This window comes from Aquarana catesbeiana, linkage group LG04 (genome assembly GCF_042186555.1).
Source record: "Aquarana catesbeiana isolate 2022-GZ linkage group LG04, ASM4218655v1, whole genome shotgun sequence".
In the NCBI taxonomy this organism is placed as follows: domain Eukaryota; kingdom Metazoa; phylum Chordata; class Amphibia; order Anura; family Ranidae; genus Aquarana; species Aquarana catesbeiana.
Window position 1 is genome coordinate 403,301,320 of NC_133327.1, and position 22,076 is coordinate 403,323,395.

A 22,076-nucleotide genomic window follows, 5' to 3' on the forward strand; every position below is an offset into this window, starting at 1 on the left:
ATGCAGCATTGAATCAATGCTGCATCCAACTTGGTGAGTATAAATGTGTATTTATTTTTAAACCCATATTCTCTTTTAAGTGGTGATCTTGGACTATGACTGCTTTTGCTGTATACAATAGGAGCATGAACAGGACACTGGCTAGCAGTATCTGGCAGAAAGCAAACAACTGGAGAGAGAGGCACTTGGTAAGGGAGGACCTAAATATCATCTTACCAAGGTCTGCTGGCTGCTGGGAGACACCCAATAGTAGACACTGAAATTACAACCTCCTGCCCAGGGAACCACAGTTCCACTAGCCAGGTGACCCAGGTCCTGACAGTTCCTCCCCCTTTAAGGAGTGCTGGAGTCCTGCAAGTGGTTGCAGGGTGCTGACCAAATTGCACTGCTGATGGGAAAGTAGTAACAGTACTGGGAAGCATAGAGGAAATGTTAGCAGAAGCAAAGGAAGGTGTCTGTGAGGTTGCCATGGGTAATGGAACTGTAGAGAAACCCCTTAATGGGTAAATGCAGGGGAAATGTGGTTAATACAAGCAGAGTATTGGTATACAGGAAGTAATGAACAATTAGCAGGTAGCAGTTGTGGTTGCTAAGGGTAACACAGAGATTATTGAAAATTGCGGATACAATCTCTGAAAAGGCTTGAACAGTGGGTGAACAAAGTTAAAGTTTCTTTGTTTGACTGGGGAAAGCACATCAGTAACACAATCTAACAGGAGCCTTTGTAAACAAGCTGAGTTAGCTGTGTCATCTTCCAGCAACCATACCAAGGACTCAGCCTGAGGCCTATTGAGGAGAGGAGTGAAAACATCATGGCCATGAGTCTTAGCAGGCGAAGCTAATTCAGAACAAACCTGAACCAAAGGTTTTATTTCCCTAAATGAATATCTGCCCTGATTAACCAAGGTATGCACTACCTTAATGTACTGTAGCAATCTTTCACTAGTGCAATCCTGCCAAATCAAGCGACAAAGATCTTTATCTTCTAATGTCAATTCCACATGATAATAACCTCCTCTGGATGCATCTTAACATAAAAGACAGCAAATACTAAATTAAATATCTCCCAGTTCTCAAGTGCAGCTGATCTGGTTATTAGTGGACTCCAGTGTTATGTCAGGAATCAAAAGCAGAGATTGCCAGATCTGCTTGGCTACACTCAGGAAACTGGGACCTGACTGTGTATGCTTTAAGTGATCAGCACACAGAAAACGTGAAAAACTCAAGACACCAAAAACCCAGTGACAGAATACCTGACTAATAACTAACAAACAGAAGCCTAACTAACAATTAAATATATACAATATATACAAAATGGGGAACAACGAAAAGCAGGGGAAAACTGAAGGTGCAGGGAGCATATGAGAAGCTGGAAACAAAAATGGGATCAGGAACCTGGGGGAGTAGGTATAAGGCAGCAGCATACAAGGTACAGCGAACAGTGCAGGAGCAGGAACAGGATAATGGCTAGCAGTATTGGGCAACAAACAAAACACTGGAGTGAGAGGCACTTAGCAAGGGAGAACCTAAATACTCTGCCAGCAGCCAGCATCAGCTAGAAACAAATTACTGGGGTCTGTTGGCTGCTGGGAGACACCCGCTGGTGGACACTGAAATTAAAACTCTTCTACCAGGGAATCCGCAGTGCCACCAGCAGGTGATCCAGATCCTGACAGTTCATTCCCCCTTAAGAAGTGTTGACTGACTGAATGACTGAGATTGGAAGCATTCAACAAGCTCCATTTTATAGATAATTTAGCCACATTTTTGGCTAAGACCCTAAAGAGACTTTTCACTTTTTCCCCCAATAGGTGTATGCTGTACACATGTAGACCACCTTGCTCTCCTTTGTATGTATACATGATTACAGGTCAGTGCACATCAGATTCCAACTGCATTCTAGTGTCACAGATTGTCCATGATGACCTAGAGGCATTCGTACAGTATGTGCACAGAAATATTGTGGGGGAAAACAAGGTCAACTAAGTTGTTTCAACAAAGAGAAATGAGAGCATAAGTGTTTCAATGAGAGGCAGTAATCTGTAAAATATCCATTTAACTCTTTTGAACTGAATCTTCAGACAGTTTGGTGTGAGGATCAGTTGTCAACCATGACAACTTTTATCTGACTATGGGGGTTATTTACTAAAACTGGAGAGTGCAAAATCTGGTGCAACTCTGCATAAAAACCAATAAGCTTCCAGGTTTTATTGTCAAAGCTAAAACTGAACAAACTGAAGTTAGAAGCTGATTGGCTATCATGCACAGCTGCACTAGATTCTGAGTGCACCAGTTTTAGTAAATTTACCCCAATGCATATTTTCTGTGATTAAGGATGTTTTACTGTTACTTCTTTTTTCAGTAAAAAATAGAGAAAAAAGAGAAAATGCATAATTAGGAAATGTGTAAATACGGAGATAACTGTTGGAAATAAGCTCACCTCTTTCTTTGTTTTGTTTGACTGTGCTCTTTGTGTCTGTGTCTTTATGGCTCCTTGGTGGCAAACTCTCCCCATGGTTGTAGTCTTGTAAGTGTGCTACCTCTTTAGAATCGTCATCTTTCAAAAGGACCTAAAGAGCAAATATGAAAGCTATAACCCATGTGATTCCAAACAACAGGTGCAGGGTATATTCTATAAAATGCATGGAACAAAATTTATTTACATAAATTTCCATTTGCATAAGGAAATAAGCTGTATGCAGCAGCTTTAAGATGGATGGAGTACTTATGTCATGAGAAAAAAAACATAACCTTGGTGCCTTCAAAAAGTTGATTGTTGAGCCTTGAGATAATCTTCAACTTTTTTTTTTAATCAAAATGTAAGTTTATTGAGTATAAAAGTTGATACAGGATATTACATACAAGATGCAAGGTGCAACAGGCACCAAAGTAAAATAGCAGGATACATAAGATTGTCTGACGAATCGTACTAGAAACTGAGATATTTCTAAATATAGTTACTTGCAATAGGGTCATGGATTCATATAATCCTTGCTAGTTTAGTTAACAGGGATAATTGCTAATTAGCCTTGGTGATAGGGTTTAGAAACAGTTGGTATTAATCAATGCAAGGATTCGTCCACCCATCTGCCCCAGATCTTATTAAATTTTTTCAGGACATCCTTGGTGAGAGTAGAGAACTTTTTTGTAGGGAAGGGTGAGATTCATGACCCTCTTCCACTGCTGAATAGTAGGGGAGTGAGGGCCGTGAATAGTAGGGGAGGTAGGTCTGAGCCACAATTGGGCTATCCGCATTCTGGCAGTGAATAGGATTTCTTGTAGGAATATCGTCAGGTACTTCTCCTCCTCAGATATGGGAAGGAGACCAAGCAAACACTGGCGTGGGCATAGTGTTAAGGGGGAGCCAATAATCTTCAACTTTTGCCAATGACCTTTTATCCTGCATGAAAGCTACTCCAATACCATTACAGCATGATTTAAAAAAAAATCCACAAAATATAAATTTTATAAATACCCAAATAATATAATTTACTATTACACAATTCTAAAAATGTAACTGTTCAGACAAAGGTAGAAACTCAAAATCGGATTTTTAAAACAGCTTACCTGTAAAATCCTTTTCTTTAAAGTACATCACGAGACACAGAGCCATTGTAGTTACTATGTGGATTATAGGCCACCTTCAGGTGATGGACACTGGCACACCCTAAGACAAGAAGTCCACTCCCTATATAACCCCTCCCACTACTGGGAGTACCTCAGTTTTGTAGCAAAGCAATACACGTGTGTACCAAAAAGAAGGGAGGGACCTCTGTGTCCCTTATCGTACATCACAGGACACAGAGCCATAGTAGTTACTATGTGGGATGTCCCATAGCAATGCCAACTGAAGGGAGGGAGACACAACAAAAGTAGGGCACTAAGAGACTAGAGGACTTATACTGCTGCCTGCAGTACACTGCGCCCAAAGGTGATATCCTTATGACCTTTCACATCTATTTGATAGAATCTGGTAAATGTATGGACTGAAGACCAAGTTGCAGCCTTGCAGCTTTGAGCCATGGAGGCTTGGTGATGCACTGCCCAGGAAGTACTAATAGCCCTGGTGGAGTGCGCTTTAATATGAAAAGGTGGAATGTTATTCTTTAAACCATAAGCTTAAACAATCACTTGATGAATCCATTTAGGAATAGTAGATTTCGATGCTGCCTGTCCTCTCTTAGGACCTTCTGGCAAAACAAACAAAACATCTGTTTTACAAATCTGAGCAGTCGCCTTCAAGTAGACCTTGACTGCTCTCACCACATAAAGAGAATGTAGTGACTTTTCTTCCGCAGAACGAGGTTCTGGAAAAAATGAAGGCAGAACAATATCCTGGTTTAAATGAAAACGTGACACTACCTTCGGTAGGAAATTAGGATGAGGACGTAATACAACCTTATCCTTATGAATAATGAAATATGTGCTCTTTACAAGAAAGAGCAGCCAACTCTGATACCCTTCTTGCAGAAGATATGGCAACCAGAAAAACTCATTTCCTTGTCAAAAGGACCAAAGGAATATCTCGTATCGGCTCAAAAGGTCTGTAATGCCGACAGGACTAAATTCAAGTCCCAAGGGTTTAGGGGTGACCTAACTGGAGGATTAATTCACGTTACCCCCAGAATAAAGCTACGAACCAGAGAGTGCGAAGCAAGTGGTCGTTGAAAAAATACCGATATAGTATGATAGTACTCAAGGCTAGCTTCATTTCTAATCCCATCTGTAGAAATTCATCCTACCTATGACATATTTCCTGGGGTGCCAACCCCTGGATTCACACCAGGAGACATATGCCTTCCAGACTTTATAATATATGACTCTGGAGGCCGGCTTCCTAGCATTAACCAAAGTAGAAACTACTGAACCTGACAGCCCACGCTCCTTCAGAATGTGGGTCTCAATAGCCAAACCGTTAAATTTAGCATTTGTAAGGTAGGATGGAATACTGGACCTTGCGAGAGAAGGTCTGGCTGTGGTGTTAGGGTCCATGGGTCCCCTACCACCATCTTTATGATTTCAGCATACCAAGATCTCCTGGGCCACAAGAATCACCTCCTTCCCTTCCTGCTTGATCCTGCAATGAACTTGCGGAAGCAACAGAACAGGAGGGAATGCATAGATCAGTGAAAACTGATCCCATGGAAAAATCAAGGCATCTGTTCCGCATGCCAGCGGATCCTTTGTTCTTGACACAAAGTTGTTGATCTTTTTGTTGAACCTGGATGCAAACAGATCCACGTCCAGAATTCCCCATCTTTAACATATTGATAGAAAGTAGGGGTGCAACGGATCGTCACCGATCTATGATCCGAACGGTTCAACCCGTTCGGATTGGCACACATGCGATCCGCAGAGCGCTCCGCCACCTCAGCCTTAGGAAAGGCCGCAGCTTCGGCCTAGCTCCGGACCAGCGGCCATCTTGGTACACCCGGCGGCGGCCTAGGTGAGCGGCGTGCTGACATCATCAGCCGCCTCAACTGCAAGCAAGCACGCTCCAATCGTAGGGGAGATGTAGGGAGATGTGGATATTACAGTGGGGGGAGATGTGGGGAGATGTGGATATTAGGGGGGAAATGTGGGGAGATGTGGATATTAGTGGGGGAGATGTGGATATTACAGTGGCAGATATGTCCATTACAGTGGGGAAGATGACGTGGATATTACAGTGGGGGAGATGTGGATATTACAGTGGGGGAGATTGTGGATATTACAGTGGGGGGAGATTGTGGATATTACAGTGGGGGAGATTGTGGATATTACAGTGGGGGAGATGTGGATATTACAGAGGGGGATATGTCCATTACAGTGGGGAAGATGACGTGTATATTACAGTGGGGGAGATGACGTGGATATTACAGTGGGGGGAGATTGTGGATATTACAAAGGGGGAGATGTGGATATTACAGTGGGGGAGATTGTGGATATTACAGTGGGGGAGATTGTGGATATTACAGTGGGGGGAGATTGTGGATATTACAGTGGGGGGAGATTGTGGATATTACAGTGGGGGAGATTGTGGATATTACATTGAGAGAGATGTGGATATTACGGAGGGGGAGATGTGGATATTACAGTGGGGGAGATGTGGATATTACGGTGGGGAGATTGTGGATATTACAGTGGGGAGATTGTAGATATTACAGTGGGGAGATTGTGGATATTACAGTGGGGACTATATGGTGGTGGAATTTTCACAGGTTTTTGAAAATTCAATTCATTTTTTTTTTTTTTTTTGATCCGAAAATGATCCGATCCGTGACTCCTGATCTGAGGAACGATCCAAACCGTGAGTTTTTTGATCCGTTGCACCCCTAATAGAAAGATGTCGGGGTGAAGAGACCATTCTCCCAGGAACAACTGTTGGCGACTCAAGTAGTCCGCCTGCCAATTCTCTATTCCTGGAATGAAGACTGACGTTAGGCAAGGAATGTTGTCTTCTGCCCAAGATAGGATATGACTCACCTCTCTCTGGGCCGCATGACTTCTCGTGCCCCCATGGTGATTGATATAGGCCACTGCTGTGGCATTGTCGGATTGGATCCGGACAGGACAATTCCATAATCTGAGCATCCAGGCTTTCAGGGCCAGACGAGCTGCCTGAATCTCTAGAATATTGATGGACAAGGTCATTTCTGATGTGGACTATCTTCCCTGGACAGACTCTTCTTCTAGGACTGCTCCCCAGCCCAGAAGGCTGGCATCTGTTGTTACCACTTTTCAGGTAACTATCAGAAGGGATTTTCCTTTTTGGAGATTCTTGGTTATCAACCACCAACTGAGGCTTTGATGCACTTTTGGGGATAAACGCATTGGGAAGTCTAGAGCTTGGACCTTCTTGATCCAAGTTGACAGGATACTGTTTTGCAGTAGTCTCGAATGAAACTGAGCATAAGGAACGGCCTCCAATGAAGCCACCATCTTTCCCAACAATCTCATGCAAAGTCGAATAGAAGGATTCTTCTTTGCTTTGACCACCTGAATCAGTTCCCTTATGGAACTGATCTTTGCCTGGGGCAAAAACACCCTCTTCTGAGTTGTATCCATGATCAGACCCAAGTACTCCAATCTCCTTGATGGTTTTAAGGAAGATTTCTCTAGGTTGAGTATCCAACCTAGGTATTCCAAGTAGCTGACCGTGGTGACCAAACTTTGGTTTAAGCGGGCTACCAACTAATCTATCAAGTAGTTTGTCTAAGTAAGCTAGAATTGTTATACCCTGAGCCCTTAATCTGGCTAAGGGGGGAGCCAAGACCTTTGTAAACACTTGAGGTGCAGTAGCTAGACTGAAAGGCAGAGCTACAAACTGAAAATGAAGATTTTCTATCTCGAAGCGTAGATATTTCTGATGAGTGGGAAAAATAAGTAGATGGAGGTAAGCATCCTTGATGTCGCTAGCAGTTCTCCACCTTGTAGAATGGAGACCACTGATCAGATTGACTCCATGCAAAAAGAGTGGATATTCAAAAACCGGTTTAGATCTTTGAGATCTAAAATGGGTCTGACATCCCTGTTTGGTTTTGGTACCGTGAAAAGGTTTCAATAAAACTCTAACCCTCGCTCTTCCATGGGGACCACCGATATCACCTTTTGAGACAAGAGATGGTCCAAAGCCAGAAAGAGAGACTTCTTTTTTTCTGGAACTCTGGGAATGTTTGATCTGAGAAAATGAGGAGACTGGAACTCTCCAAACTCTAGTTTGTATCCTAAAGATATTGAGGAAGCCACCCATTTGTCTCGACACTGTTCCTGCCAGACCCTTGAGAACCGCAGAAGTCTTCCCCCCACTCAAGCGAGCGGGGGCGCCCCTTCATAAGGAGGTTTTAGTATTTTGTTTTGTGGGTTTCTTCCCCAGGGCCTCTTTTGTCCCTGGGGTTGACCCTGAGGTTTACCTCTTGAACTTGACGGTGGAGGCTGTCATGACTGCCTGGAGGCTGATGCTCCTGGCACTGGAGAAGAAGCTTGTTTAAAAGAAAAACGCTTAAACTTCTACTTAACTGTTAAAAGGGAACTTTTTCCATTAGAAATTCTTTAGATGTATTTATCCAGATCCTCGCCAAACAACCATTCACCGTGAAATGGAAAACTAGCCAAGAGCTTTTTGCATGGCGTTTCGGCTGACCAATTTTTCAACCATAGAACTCTACGCACATGCACCAGCCTGAGCATAAGCCGTAAGGCCTGGAGAATAGAATCTCTCATAGCTTTTATTGTAAAACATAACGCCTCTGATATCCTGGCCAAATCTTGGGCCTGCTGATCGGGAATAACCTTGATTACCTGTTTAAACTGGTCTTTTAAGGACTGACATACACCGATTGCTGCCAGGGCAGGCTGAACCACTGAACCTGCCAGAGAAATGTTGTTTTTAAATAAGAATTCCAACTTCTTAACCATTGGATCCTTCAGCATTTGAGAATTGTCTACCGGACAAGTCAAGTTTTTATTTATAGAGGATATACAGTAGCAGCATCAATTGCTGGAATCCCCCATTTCTTATTAAACTGTTCCTCCATAGGATAAAGTGTTGAAAACTTTTTTGGAGGAAAAAACTGTTTATCTCGGTGCTCCCACTCACAATACATAAGCTTTTTTAGTAATGAATGGATAGGAAAAGCATGAATAGCTTGGGGAGGCTTTAGCGAACCCAAACAAAAAGTGGGCTCATCGACTGACTCCGCTACTGGCAGCAAAAATGTGGAGCGGACCAATTCAGTGAGAGATTGTACAAACTTTCTTGGGAACCCGATCCTTCCATATTAGACTCTTCAGAAGAGGAGTCATAAGCCTCTTCCTGGTCCCTGTGAGAAATTCGTCATCTCTTGCCCCCGTTCCTCAGTTTGAGGGTCCTGGGTAATGGAAGGGGACCTGTTACGCTTAGTCCCACTCTGGGATGCGATTAATGCATCAATCTTTTTTTCCAAGCCTATAATGGTTGAGGAAAAAACCTCTTCAGTAATATATACAGGGGCTGCAGTGTTAAGGGCAGCTGCAACACCCAACGTCCCTGATGGCTCACTCTGACCAGCCATATCACTCTCAGGAGAGGATGCCATCTTTTTTGAGATGGTTCTAGGCTTCCTTGTGGCTGTAGAAGTCTTTCTATAGCCCTTTTTTGAGGTGGTGTTTTTACCCCCCTTCTGACCAAGCAGAGGTACTACCAGAAGGAACGCATCCACTGCTTGAGCAATAGTCCAGCCCTGCCGCTGCTATTAATGCTCAGCCTGATGCAATAATAAATGTGTCAAAAGGAATGCCTGTGTCACCAAACCTCTTTCATGCCCCTCTTTGCTCTTGTGTTCCTCCATCAGCTTGCAGCAGCAATAATGGAGCTTTTAAAAAAACACATTCCCGTGCTGGACGTTGGAGGACGCCAAAGCTGCGCTAAGCCCTGCCCCCTCCATGGCATTCGGCCCCCCTCCTCTTTTTTACAAAAAAAGAGTTTTCACGCGCGACTATGGGCCTCTGATCCTACAGGATTGTTCTGTGAGGAGAAAAATGGCACGGAGGGAACCTGGAAGCCACCGAGTAGGGCAGCATGCTGATCGTTTTTTTGTTCTCTCCTAACGCTCTTCCTCGTGAAGAGGGGAGAGTACAGCCCAGGTAGGGGGTGTCTGGTGGAGAGGAAAACCCCCCCAGACTTACCGGGGGTCTGCTGCCAGCTGGAGAAAAAAAGAAGCCTGCTGTTCCGGACATAGCGTTATCTCTTGAGGAAGCATGAGAAGGTATATGCTCCATACAGCCCCCAGTGGCAACACTTAGGCATGATGACATTTATTTATCAAAGGAGACATTTCATAAGAAAATTCAAAAATTTCATAGAAAACTCCACTTACCTTTATCGCCGCGGTTTTCTGTGGTAAAAATCAACAGACCCAATCTTCACCCTTCACGGTGGGTTCCGTTAACAAACTTTCAGGAGCCAGGGACCCTCAGGGAACCCACAATGTATTAGCATCCCGCCAGTAAAACTGTATGGCCTTAATACCAAAAGTACTGGATCCCGGGATCCAGCTCTCTAAAAAGAGAAGCGTTTCTTCGGACATGAGGCCCAGGTACCATTCAATTCAGCCTAAAAGACACTTTGAATGGATCCGGCTGCATAGTTAGCCCCAGCAAGGATTGCTTCAGTGGAGCTCAGCACAGCACATCTTCACTCGTGACCAACACCTTAGACACTGGCAAAAAAACAGAGGTACTCCCAGTAGTGGGAGGGGTTATATATGGAGTGGACTTCTTGTCTTAGGGTGTGCCAGTGTCCATCACCTGAAGGTGGCCTATAACCCACATAGTAACTACTATGGCTCTGTGTCCCGTGATGTACGATAAGAAATATCGTTTCTGATATTAGCTATACTTTTCTTAAAAAATCTCCTCCTGTTAACTTTGTTGCACCTTTAGCTCATTCTGAAAGAATTGTGAAGGCTTCAGTAATTTGTAGTGTTACTAATTTCCACAGCCCTCCTGAAAACATTAGCTTACTCAAACTTACTGAATGACATATCGGTATGGATGTCACACCACTTTCTCAAACTCAATCTTTCTAAAACTGAGCTTGTAATATTTTCTCCTTCCTGGTCCCCCCCCCCATGACTTTACCATTAAGATCAACAGCACAACCATTGGTCCCTCCACACAAGCCAGGGTGCTGGGTGTAATCCTTGACTCTGACCTCTCCTTCAGCCCCCACATCCAATCACTGGCTAAATCCTGCCGCCTTAACCTCCACAACATCTCCAGAATTCGACCCTTCCTGATTAATGACACCACAAAGCATTTTATTCACTCCTTGATTATTTCCTGCCTTGACTACTGCAACTCTTTCCTTAATGGCCTACCCTTACGCAGGCTATCCCCACTTCAGTCTATTATGAATGCTGCTGCTAGACTAATACACCTCACTAATCGATCTGTGACAGCTACCTCTCTCTGCCAATCCCTTCACTGGCTTCCCCTACCCCACCATATAAAATACAAAATGCTAACCACAACATACAAGGCCATCTACAATATCGCTACAGTTACATCACCAACCTCATCTGCAGATATCGCCCAAATCGTCCCCTCTGCTCCTCCCAGGACCTCCTGCTCTCTAGCTCCCTTTTTACCTCCTCCATGCTCACTTTCAGGACTTCTCCAGAGCCTCCCCCATCCTCTGGAATTCCCTGCCCTGATATATCCTATCCACCCCTAACCTGTCCACCTTTCGGAGATCCCTGAAAACTCACTTATTCAGGGAAGCCTACCCCACACCCATCTAACAACTGTCCCCGAGCCACCCCCCCCATCAAATCATTCCCTGCATCTATTACATTTTGCACCACCACCCCCTCCTTTTAGAATGTAAGCTCTACGAGCAGAGCCCTCCTGTACCTTCTGTATTGAACTGTACTGTAATTGTGCTGTCCCCCTCTATATTGTAAAGCTCTGCGTAAACTGTTGGCGCTATATAAATCGTGAATAATAATATTAATATATAACAGATCTTGAACATTTTTTCTGAATTATTCTTTGCAGTGTTGAATGCGATAAAGTCTAACTATTAGAATACCATGGCATGTATAGTTAATTGATAGTACTTTATGATCAAGCCTCAGTGCCATACATTTCACCAGTTTGTGGTAGTGAACAAAATACAACTCCTGATTTCCTTGAAAACACCCTTTAAAATGTCATTTGCTTTGTAATACTTCTGCTTACCAAAATCAGTGTTTGCATACACTGTAAAATGCAAAAGTGGGAGTCACTAAAGCTGCCCATACACTGATGGAATTTCTGATATACCAGCCAAAATTCAAGCAGAGGTTGGCCCTGTTGACACGCTACCTTTTCAACATTCTGCAATCTGAAAATCAAAGCAGTAGGGTAGATTCTCATCTGAACAGTGTCTGCAGCCAATCAGCTCAAGTCACTGTTTGGCAGTGCCTACTATATTCTAACAGCTGCCAGTGCAGCCTATCAAAATATAAAAACCTCAGCATTTTCCCATCCACCCTGTATAAAGTGGGTGGAGGAATCTGTCAAATGTTTTCATTAGGCTTAAAATCTATTAGTGTATAGCCAGCTTAAAGTGATTGTAAACCCTATTATTTTTAAAAAAAATAACAAACATGTTAGTTATAGTTAACTGCTCTGTGCAGTGGTTTTGTATAGAGCAGCCCCGATCTTCCTCTTCTGAGCCCCCACCCCCAGTGCTCCTGGCTACTTCCTATTCTGGCACACCTGTAGCCTTAATCCTGAGCAGCGCTGTCTGCGTCTACTGACACACTGACACAGGCTCTGTCCCACCCACCACTCCCTCATAACAGAATTTGATTGACAGCACCAGGAGCCAATGGCTATCAATCTGCCCTGAGGAGAAAGCTGCTGGTCTTAAGCACAGTGCTGAATCAAGAATGGACTCCAGTAAGTATGAAAGGAGGCTGAGGGAAGGGGGAGGGGAGCTGCACACAGAATTTTTTTTTTTTTACCTTAATGCATACAATGCATTAACTACTTGCCAACCAGCCGCCGCAGTTGTTCTGCGGCAGGTTGGCACAGCTGCGCGAATTGCCTTCAATGTATGTCGGCTGCTTTAAGAAGCTATAGGGAGCGGCATGATGTCCACCGGCCACCCGCGATTGCTCCTCAGAGAGCCAGAACAGGGATCTGTCAATGTAAACAGACGGATCCCCGTTCTGATAGGGGAGTGGAGAGATCTGCTGTTCCTAGTGATCAGGAATAGGGATGAGCCGAACACCCCCCGGTTCGGTTCGCACCAGAACCCGCGAACGGACCGAAAGTTCGCACGAACGTTAGAACCCCATTGACGTCTATGGGACTCGAACGTTCGAAATCAAAAGTGCTCATTTTAAAGGCTAATTTGCATGGTATTGTCCTAAAAAGGGTTTGGGGACCCGGGTCCTACCCCAGGGGACATGTATCAATGCAAAAAAAACTTTTAAAAACGGCCGTTTTTTCGGGAGCAGTGATTTTAATGATGCTTAAAGTAAAAAAAAAAAGTGAAATATTCCTTTAAATATCGTACCTGGGGGGTGTCTATAGTATGCCTGTAAAGTGACGCGTGTTTCCCATGTTTAGAACAGTCCCTGCACCAAATGTCATTTTTAAAGGAAAAAATCTCATTTAAAACTGCTTGCGGGTTTAATGTCATGTCGGGTCATGGCAATATGGATGAAAATCAGTGAGACAAACGGCATGGGTACCCCCCAGTCCATTACCAGGCCCTTTGGGTCTTGTATGGATATTAAGGGGAACCCCGCACCCAAATTAAAATAAGGAAAGGTGTGGGGCCACCAGGCCCTATATACTCTGAACAGCAGTGCAAACAAGACAGGGACTGTAGGTTTGTTGTTAAGTAGAATCTGTTTGTAATTTTGAACATTTTTAACGTGTTTAGCTCCAGCCAAAAAATCTTTTCTAAGCTTTTTGGAAAACATAGGGAAGGGTTATCACCCCTGTGACATTTGTTTTGCTGTCTTTCCTCCTCTTCAGAAGATTTCACCTCACTTTTTTGTCCCAATGAAAAATGTTTTTTGAAAATTTGGGTTTTTTTGTGGAACAAGGATTGGAAAGCATCAGTGGAAAGGAGAAATTGTTTTCCCATATTAACTCTTACAGGAGAGAATTTCCCTTCCTAGGGGTAGATTTCATCTCACTTCCTGTTGTCTCCTTCCGTTTGCAAGTAGGAGTCATTTGTAAGTTAGATGTTTGAAAGTAGGGTCCTGCCCTATATACTCAGCAGAAATTTGGGCCTTAGGTATTGCTGTGGCCACAACACTGTAAGCCCTCACAGGGCCCTGCTGTGAAATATTAGATCAAGAATTGTAATTACATGCCCCTGTTGAACAGGAGCTGAAAAATTGGGCCTTAGGCACTGGTGCTGGTGCCACAACACTGCAACCCCTCACAGACACTCTAGTTGGAACGCAGGAACGAGCCCTGCTGCAAAGTATTGCTTCAAAAATTGTAATTACACGCCCCTGTTAGACAGGGGCAGAAAAATTGGGCCTTAGGCACTGGTGCTGGTGCCACAACACTGCAACCCCTCACAGACACTCTAGTTGGAACGCAGGAACGAGCCCTGCTGCAAAGTATTGCATCAAAAATTGTAATTACACGCCCCTGTTAGACAGGGGCAGAAAAATTGGGCCTTAGGCACTGGTGCTGGTGCCACAACACTGCAACCCCTCACAGACACTCTAGTTGGAATGCAGGAACGAGCCCTGCTGCAAAGTATTACATCAAAAATTGTAATTACACGCCCTTGTTAAACAGGGGCTGAAAAATTGTGCCTTAGGCACTGGTGGTGGCGCCCAGAACCAAAAATGTTCTTACAAGCTATCAGCGTGATGATTGAGGAGGAAGAGGATAATTACTCAGGGATAGTCACTCAGCATCAGCATAGGCAGTCTTTGAAGGGATCTGAGATTTCAAAAAAAATTATTCGGTTACATCAGCATCAGGTGCTTGGTAGCTGGTGGTGATCCAAGACTCATTCATTTTTATGAAGGTCAGCCGATCGACCGAGTCGGTGGACAGACGCACCCTGTGATCGGTTACCACGCCTCCAGCAGCACTGAATGTGCGTTCCGAAAGAACGCTGGATGCAGGACAGGCCAGTAGCTCAATTGCATACTGTGCAAGCTCTGGCCAGTGATCCATCCTCAAGACCCAGTAACCCAGAGGATTTTCGGTGGGAAAGGTGTCCAAGTCTGATCTTGCCCCTAGGTATTCCTGCACCATATAAAACAGACGCTGGCGATGGTTGCTGGAACCGATCATACCTTGGGGCTGCGGACCAAAAAATTGTCTGAACGCATCGGTCAGACGGCCACCTTCTCCACCGCTCCTTCTTTGACTGACCGAAGCCTCAGCAACACGTTGTCCAGAAACAGGAGTTTGTAACCTCCCAGTCTCTGGGAACGCGTTGCACAGACCTTTCTGCAAGGCCTCCCGAAGATGTTTCATCCTCTGCTCCCTCTGCGATGGCAAGATAAGGTCCGCAACCTTACCCTTGTAACGTGGATCAAGGAGGGTTGCCAGCCAGTATTGGTCCTTCTCCTTGATACCACGAATACGAGGATCCTTACGCAGGCTTTGCAGGATCAGGGAGGCCATGCAGCGTAGGTTTGCTGAGGCATTCGGTCCGGAGTCCTCTGGGTCACTAAGAACGACATGGTCCGCAGCCACCTCCTCCCAGCCACGTACAAGTCCATGTGTTTCTTGGGACTGATCCCTTAAAGACTGCTGCTGATGCTGAGTGCCAGGCTCCACCTCCATACTGACACAATCTTCCTCCTCCTCCTCTTCCTCCTCGTCCTCTTCCTGTGTGATCGGCGGGCACGCAGGAACACTGTCTGGATAAAGGGGGCCTTGAGAGCTAAGGAAGTCCTCCTCTTCCTGCCTCTGTTCTGCCTCAAGTGCCCTGTCCATTATTCCACGCAGCGTGTGCTCCAACAGGTGGACAAGGGGGACAGTGTCACTGATGCATGCACTGTCACTGCTCACCATCCTCGTGGCCTCCTCGAATGGTGACAGGACAGTGCATGCATCCCTGATCATGGCCCACTGGCGTGGGGAAAAAAAACCAAGCTCCCCTGACCCTGTCCTGGTGCCATAGTCGCACAGGTACTCATTGATGGCCCTCTGCTGCGTGTGCAGCCGCTGCAGCATGGCCAACGTTGAGTTCCACCTGGTGGGCATGTCACAGATTAGGCGGTTCTTGGGCAGGTTAAACTCCTTTTGGAGGTCCGTCAGCCGAGCACTGGCATTATATGACCGGCGGAAATGCACACAGACTTTCCTGGCCTGCCTCAGGACATCCTGTAAGCCCGGGTACCTGCCCAAGAACCCCTGCACCACCAAGTTAAGGACGTGAGCCAAACAGGGCACATGGGTCATTTGTCCCTGTCGGAGGGCAGAGAGGAGGTTGGTGCCATTGTCGCAAACCACCATTCCTGCCTTAAGTTGGCGTGGCGTCAACCACCTCTGAACCTGCCCCTGCAGAGCTGACAAAACCTCTGCCCCAGTGTGGCTCCTGTCCCCCAAGCACACCAGCTCAAGCACCGCATGGCATCTTTTGGCCTGCGTACTTGCGTAGCCCCTTGAACGCCTACGGAGCACCGCTGGTTCCGAGGAAGAGGCCATAGAGGAAGAAGAAGAGGAGGGGGTGGAGGAGAGAGGTGTGTCACAATCAGCATTTTGGAGGCGTGGTGGCGGAACAACCTCCAACACTACTGCACCTTGTCCTGCATCCTTCCCAGCTGCCAGCAGAGTCACCCAATGCGCCGTGAAACTTAGGTAACGTCCCTGTCCATGCCTGCTGGACCATGAGTCAGCGGTAATATGCACCTTACCGCTGACCGCCCTGTCCAGCGAGGCATGGACATTGCCTTCCACATGCCGGTAGAGAGCCGGAATCGCCTTCCGTGAGAAAAAGTGGCGTTTGGGTACCTGCCACTGAGGAACCGCACATTCCACAAACTCACGGAAGGGGGCAGAGTCTACCAACTGAAAAGGCAGCAGTTGAAGTGCTAGCAATTTTGCCAAGCTAGCATTCAACCGCTGGGCATGTGGATGGCTGGGAGCAAACTTCTTTCGGCGGTGCAGCAGCTGGGGCAGGGAAATTTGCCTGGTACAATCTGACGTCGGTGTACCAAAAGCAGATTGCCCACAAGTACTTGGCTGTGACACACCTAATTCTACACCTTCATTCCTCTCACTGCAGGTCTCAGAGAGGACTGAAGGTCTAGTGGGGTTGGAAATCTCAGCTGATGAGGAGCAAGGAGAGATCCTCTTTGTTCTTTGGTGTGGGTCTTTTAGATACGCTTGCCAACGAACTGCATGGCAGGTCAACATATGTCTGGTCAAGCATGTGGTACCCAAGCGGGAGATGTTTTGGCCACGCGAGATACGCTTGAGACATATGTTGCAAATAGCAGCGGTGCGATCTGATGCACTCGTCTCAAAAAAGGCCCACACCAAAGAACTTTTTGAATAACGCGCAGAGACTGCAGCGCCCTGCACATGTGGAGCTTTGGGGTGTGATGCAGTCAATGTGCTGCCCTTAGGCTGGCCCCTGGAGGGCATCCTGCCTCGTTGGTGATGTGCCGCCGCCTCCTCCTCCTCCTCCTCCTCCTCTCTCCTATCAGGCACCCACGTTGAGTCAGTGACCTCATCATCCCCTCCCTCCTCATCACTGGAGCAAACCTGGCAGTATGCTGCAGCAGGGGGAGCATGACTGCCAGATTGCTGTCCTTCTTGGGCACCCCCTCTGTCCGTGCTCATGTTACTGCCTTCATCGAGCTCAGTATCGTCATCAGAGCCTTCCAAACGCTGGGCATCCTCCTGGAGCATGTACCCAACACTGTGGTCAAACAGTTCGAGGGAATCCTCATGAGGACATGGTGGAGCTAGGGAAGGAGTCACTGATGACATTGAGCTGAGGGAAGAGGCCGCTGCTTTGCCAGACAAAGCACCCTGGGCATGGGTGAGAGAGGATGAGGAGGATGAGGACGGCTTGGTCATCCACTCGACCAAGTCTTCCGCATGTTGCGGCTCAACACGGCCAGCTGCCGAAAAAAAGGCCAAGCGTGTCCCATGGCCACGTGCTGATGAGGATGCACCGTCTCCACGACCAGCACTAGACACAGAGCCTGCTTGCCCTCTCTTATTGGCTTGTGACTGTCTGCCTCTCCTTCTTGGCCTTCCAGACATACTAATGGCCTGTAGCTGCACTAAGCTGGGATAGAACACCTGTAATTTTCTTCAAGTAGCTTTATATACTGTAACCAGACAAGCCTGCCTGTCAGTAGGAAGATAACAGGAACGGATCTAGCTGAACACTGTGAGCAGGACGCACTGTACTAAATGTAAATAGTCTAGCTGCCTGACCGTGGTACTAATAGGATCAAATAGAACACCTGTAATTTTCTTCAGGTAGCTTTATATACTGTAACCAGACAAGCCTGCCTGTCAGTAGGAAGATAACAGGAACGGATCTAGCTGTACACTGTGAGCAGGACGCACTGTACTAAATGTAAATAGTCTAGCTGCCTGACCGTGGTACTAATAGGATCAAATAGAACACCTGTAATTTTCTTCAGGTAGCTTTATATACTGTAACCAGACAAGCCTGCCTGTCAGTAGGAAGATAACAGGAACGGATCTAGCTGAACACTGTGAGCAGGACGCACTGTACTAAATGTAAATAGTCTAGCTGCCTGACCGTGGTACTAATAGGATCAAATAGAACACCTGTAATTTTCTTCAGGTAGCTTTATATACTGTAACCAGACAAGCCTGCCTGTCAGTAGGAAGATAACAGGAACGGATCTAGCTGAACACTGTGAGCAGGATGCACTGCACTAAATGTAAATAGCAGGAACGGATCTAGCTGAACACTGTGAGCAGGACGCACTGCACTAAATGTAAATAGCAGGAACGGATCTAGCTGAACACTGTGAGCAGGACGCACTGCACTAAATGTAAATAGCAGGAACGGATCTAGCTGAACACTGTGAGCAGGACGCACTGCACTAAATGTAAATAACAGGAACGGATCTAGCTGAACACTGTGAGCAGGACGCACTGCACTAAATGTAAATAGCAGGAACGGATCTAGCTGAACACTGTGAGCAGGACGCACTGCACTAAATGTAAATAGCAGGAACGGATCTAGCTGAACACTGTGAGCAGGACGCACTGCACTAAATGTAAATTGCAGGAACGGATCTAGCTGAACACTGTGAGCAGGACGCACTGCACTAAATGTAAATAGTCTAGAAGATAACAGGAACGGATCTAGCTGAACACTGTGAGCAGGACGCACTGCACTAAATGTAAATAGCAGGAACGGATCTAGCTGAACACTGTGAGCAGGACGCACTGCACTAAATGTAAATAGCAGGAACGGATCTAGCTGAACACTGTGAGCAGGACGCACTGCACTAAATGTAAATAGCAGGAACGGATCTAGCTGAACACTGTGAGCAGGACGCACTGCACTAAATGTAAATAACAGGAACGGATCTAGCTGAACACTGTGAGCAGGACGCACTGCACTAAATGTAAATAGCAGGAACAGATCTAGCTGAACACTGTGAGCAGGACGCACTGCACTAAATGTAAATAGCAGGAACGGATCTAGCTGAACACTGTGAGCAGGACGCACTGCACTAAATGTAAATTGCAGGAACGGATCTAGCTGAACACTGTGAGCAGGACGCACTGCACTAAATGTAAATAGTCTAGAAGATAACAGGAACGGATCTAGCTGAACACTGTGAGCAGGACGCACTGCACTAAATGTAAATAGCAGGAACGGATCTAGCTGAACACTGTGAGCAGGACGCACTGCATTAAATGTAAATAGTCTAGATAGAAGATAACAGGAACGGATCTAGCTAAACTGAATACAGTGTATATATATATATGCAACACCTGGGATGCATATATATACACAATACACTGTAAGTGCAGCTAACTGACTGACTGTTCTGCCTAATCTATCTAACTCAAATCAAATGACACTGTCTCTCTCTCTCTCTATCTCTCAGCACACCGGAACACACACTACACAGGGCCGCCGTGCAGGCGGCCTTATATAGTGTGGGGTGTGTACTAAATCCCCTGAGCCATAATTGGCCAAAGCCACCCTGGCTTTGGCCAATTACAGCTCTCTCTACTGACGGCGCTGTGATTGGCCAAGCATGCGGGTCATAGTGCATGCTTGGCCAATCATCAGCCAGCAATGCACTGCGATGCCGCAGTGAATTATGGGCCGTGACGCGCCACACGAATTTAGCGCGAACGGCCCATAACGTTCGCAATTCGGCGAACGATCGAACAGCCGATGTTCGAGTCGAACATGGGTTCGACTCGAACACGAAGCTCATCCCTAATCAGGAACAATGATCTCTCTCCTCCTCCAGACACTACATTCCCCCCCAGGGAACACTTAACCCCTTGTTCGTCCCGTGGTGTTAACCCCTTCCCTGCTAGTGACATTTATACAGTAATTAGCGGCTATTTTTATCTCTGATCGCTGTATAAATCTCACTGGTCCAAAAAAAGAGTCAAAAGTGTCCGATCTCTCTGCCGCAATGTCGCAGTCCCCCTAAAAATTGCTGATCGCCGCCATTACTAGTTAAAAAAAAAAATTTATAATAAAAATGTCATAAATCTATCAGATAAATGTGGACAGCTGCTAGCATTGATCACATCCCATAAGCTCGTGCCTAGACAGTATATGTATATATGTAAATGCTGTGCTAAACACTGTGAACAAAATTCGCGAATAAAAAATAAGAATAAAAATGTAAGATATTAAAATATATTAAAAAATATTTCTTTATCATACATCACAGGACACAGAGCCATTGATTGGATGTGGGGGCTGAAGGAGAGGTCAGAGTCAAGGATTACAGCCAGCACCCTGGCTTGTGTGGAGGGACCAATGGTTGTGTTGTTAATCTTAATGGTAAAGTCATGGGGGGTCCAGGAGGGAGGAAATATTACAAGCTCAGTTTTAGAAAGATTGCATTTGAGAAAGTCATTCAGTAAGTTTGAGTAAGTTAATGTTTTCAGGAGGGCTGTGGAAATTAGTAACACCACTAAAAAATAACTGAAGCCTTCACAATTCTTTCAGAATGAGCTAAAGGTGCAACAAAGTTAACAGAAGGAGGTTTTTTAAGTAAAGTATAGCTAATATCAGAAACGATATTTCTTATCGTACATCACGGGACACAGAGACATAGTAGTTACTATGTGGGTTATATAGGCCACCTTTAGGTGATGGACACTGGCACACCCTAAGACAGGAAGTTCACTTCCTATATAATCAATCCAATTACTGGGAGTACCTCAGTTTTTTTGCCAGTGTCTAAAGTGTTGGTCACGAGTAAAGACGTGCTGTGCTGAGCTCCGCTGGAGAAATCTTTGCTGGTCAAGCCTTGCAACCGGGTCCATTTAAAGTGTCTGTGCCATGCCTAATTGAATGGTACCCGGGCCTCGTGTCTGAAGAAACGAGGTTCTGCCTGTAACGCTACTCTTTTTAGAGAGCTGGACCCCGGGATCCAGTGTTTGTTTTTTTCAGCCATATTTTCCTGGCGGGTGCTTTATAGGCCCAGAAGGGTGGATCCCCTGATAACAAAGGGCCCTGGTTCCTGAAGGTTTTTTAATGGAGCCCACCATGAGTGGTGAAGATTGGGTCTGTTTGGTTTACCACAGAGCCCTGCAGCCAGAAAAGGTAAGATTCCTAAGGAATTTTTCTAATTCTTGTGGGTTATCTCCTTTAAGTAAACGTTGCTATGCCTAAAGTCGCCACTGGGGGCTGTCAAGAGCACGTACCTGTTCCATGATTGTCAGTCTTGTTCCGTGTCACAAGCTGCATGCTTCCTCCAAACCCAAGCTCCAGGTAGGATGTGGGAAGGGGGGTTTTCTCTTTCCAGGAAAGTCCCCCTACAGCTTCTTTCCAGACTAGAGGCCATGGGTCAGTCAGAGGTATGCCGCACCACTCCTGCCGCCATTAAGGTGGCTCTCCATCCACCTGCCCTCCTCTCTCCTCCGCCTCAGCCCCCTTCCATGTATAATCCGGTCGGATCAGAGCCCCCGCTTGCGTGGGAAAGTGGTCTTTTTGAAAAAAGATGAGGGGGGGCGGAAGGGGTGGTCAGAGGAGGGGGGGCGGAAGGGGTGGTCAGAGGAGGGGGGGCGGAAGGGTGGTCAGAGGAGGGGGGCGGAGCATCAGCACAGTGTCAGCGTGGTTCAACGCCCACAATGCGGGCTATGCATAGCTATAAAGGTGCACTTTGTGTAGGTGCACAGAGCTAAAGGAGGGACACAGAGCAGATGGATGGCAAGTGAGTGTGGGTGACACAGGCATTCCCAGGCACATTTATTTAGCATCAGACTGAGCCTTGATAGCAGCGGCAGTTGCTGAACTATTTTGCAGTGGGTGCATTTCTGGTAGTACCTCTACATTTGTGCTTAGCACTATGGGCAGAAGGGGAGGTACAAATACCCCGAAAAAATAGGGGCTCAAAGGGATCGCCCTCAGACTCTGAGGACCACCCCTC

The 22,076-nt window shown here is 46.1% G+C and overlaps 1 protein-coding gene across 1 annotated transcript in view; it reads right to left on the reverse strand.

The window, feature by feature from the left end:
- THEMIS (thymocyte selection associated) overlaps nucleotides 1-22,076 on the reverse strand; it is a 140,624-nt gene that overhangs the window by 20,580 nt on the left and 97,968 nt on the right. Inside the window, exon 5 of the mRNA XM_073627227.1 lies at nucleotides 2,441-2,570. Within this exon, the coding sequence (XP_073483328.1) occupies nucleotides 2,441-2,570 (130 nt within the window). The remainder of the gene's footprint in view (nucleotides 1-2,440; nucleotides 2,571-22,076) is intronic.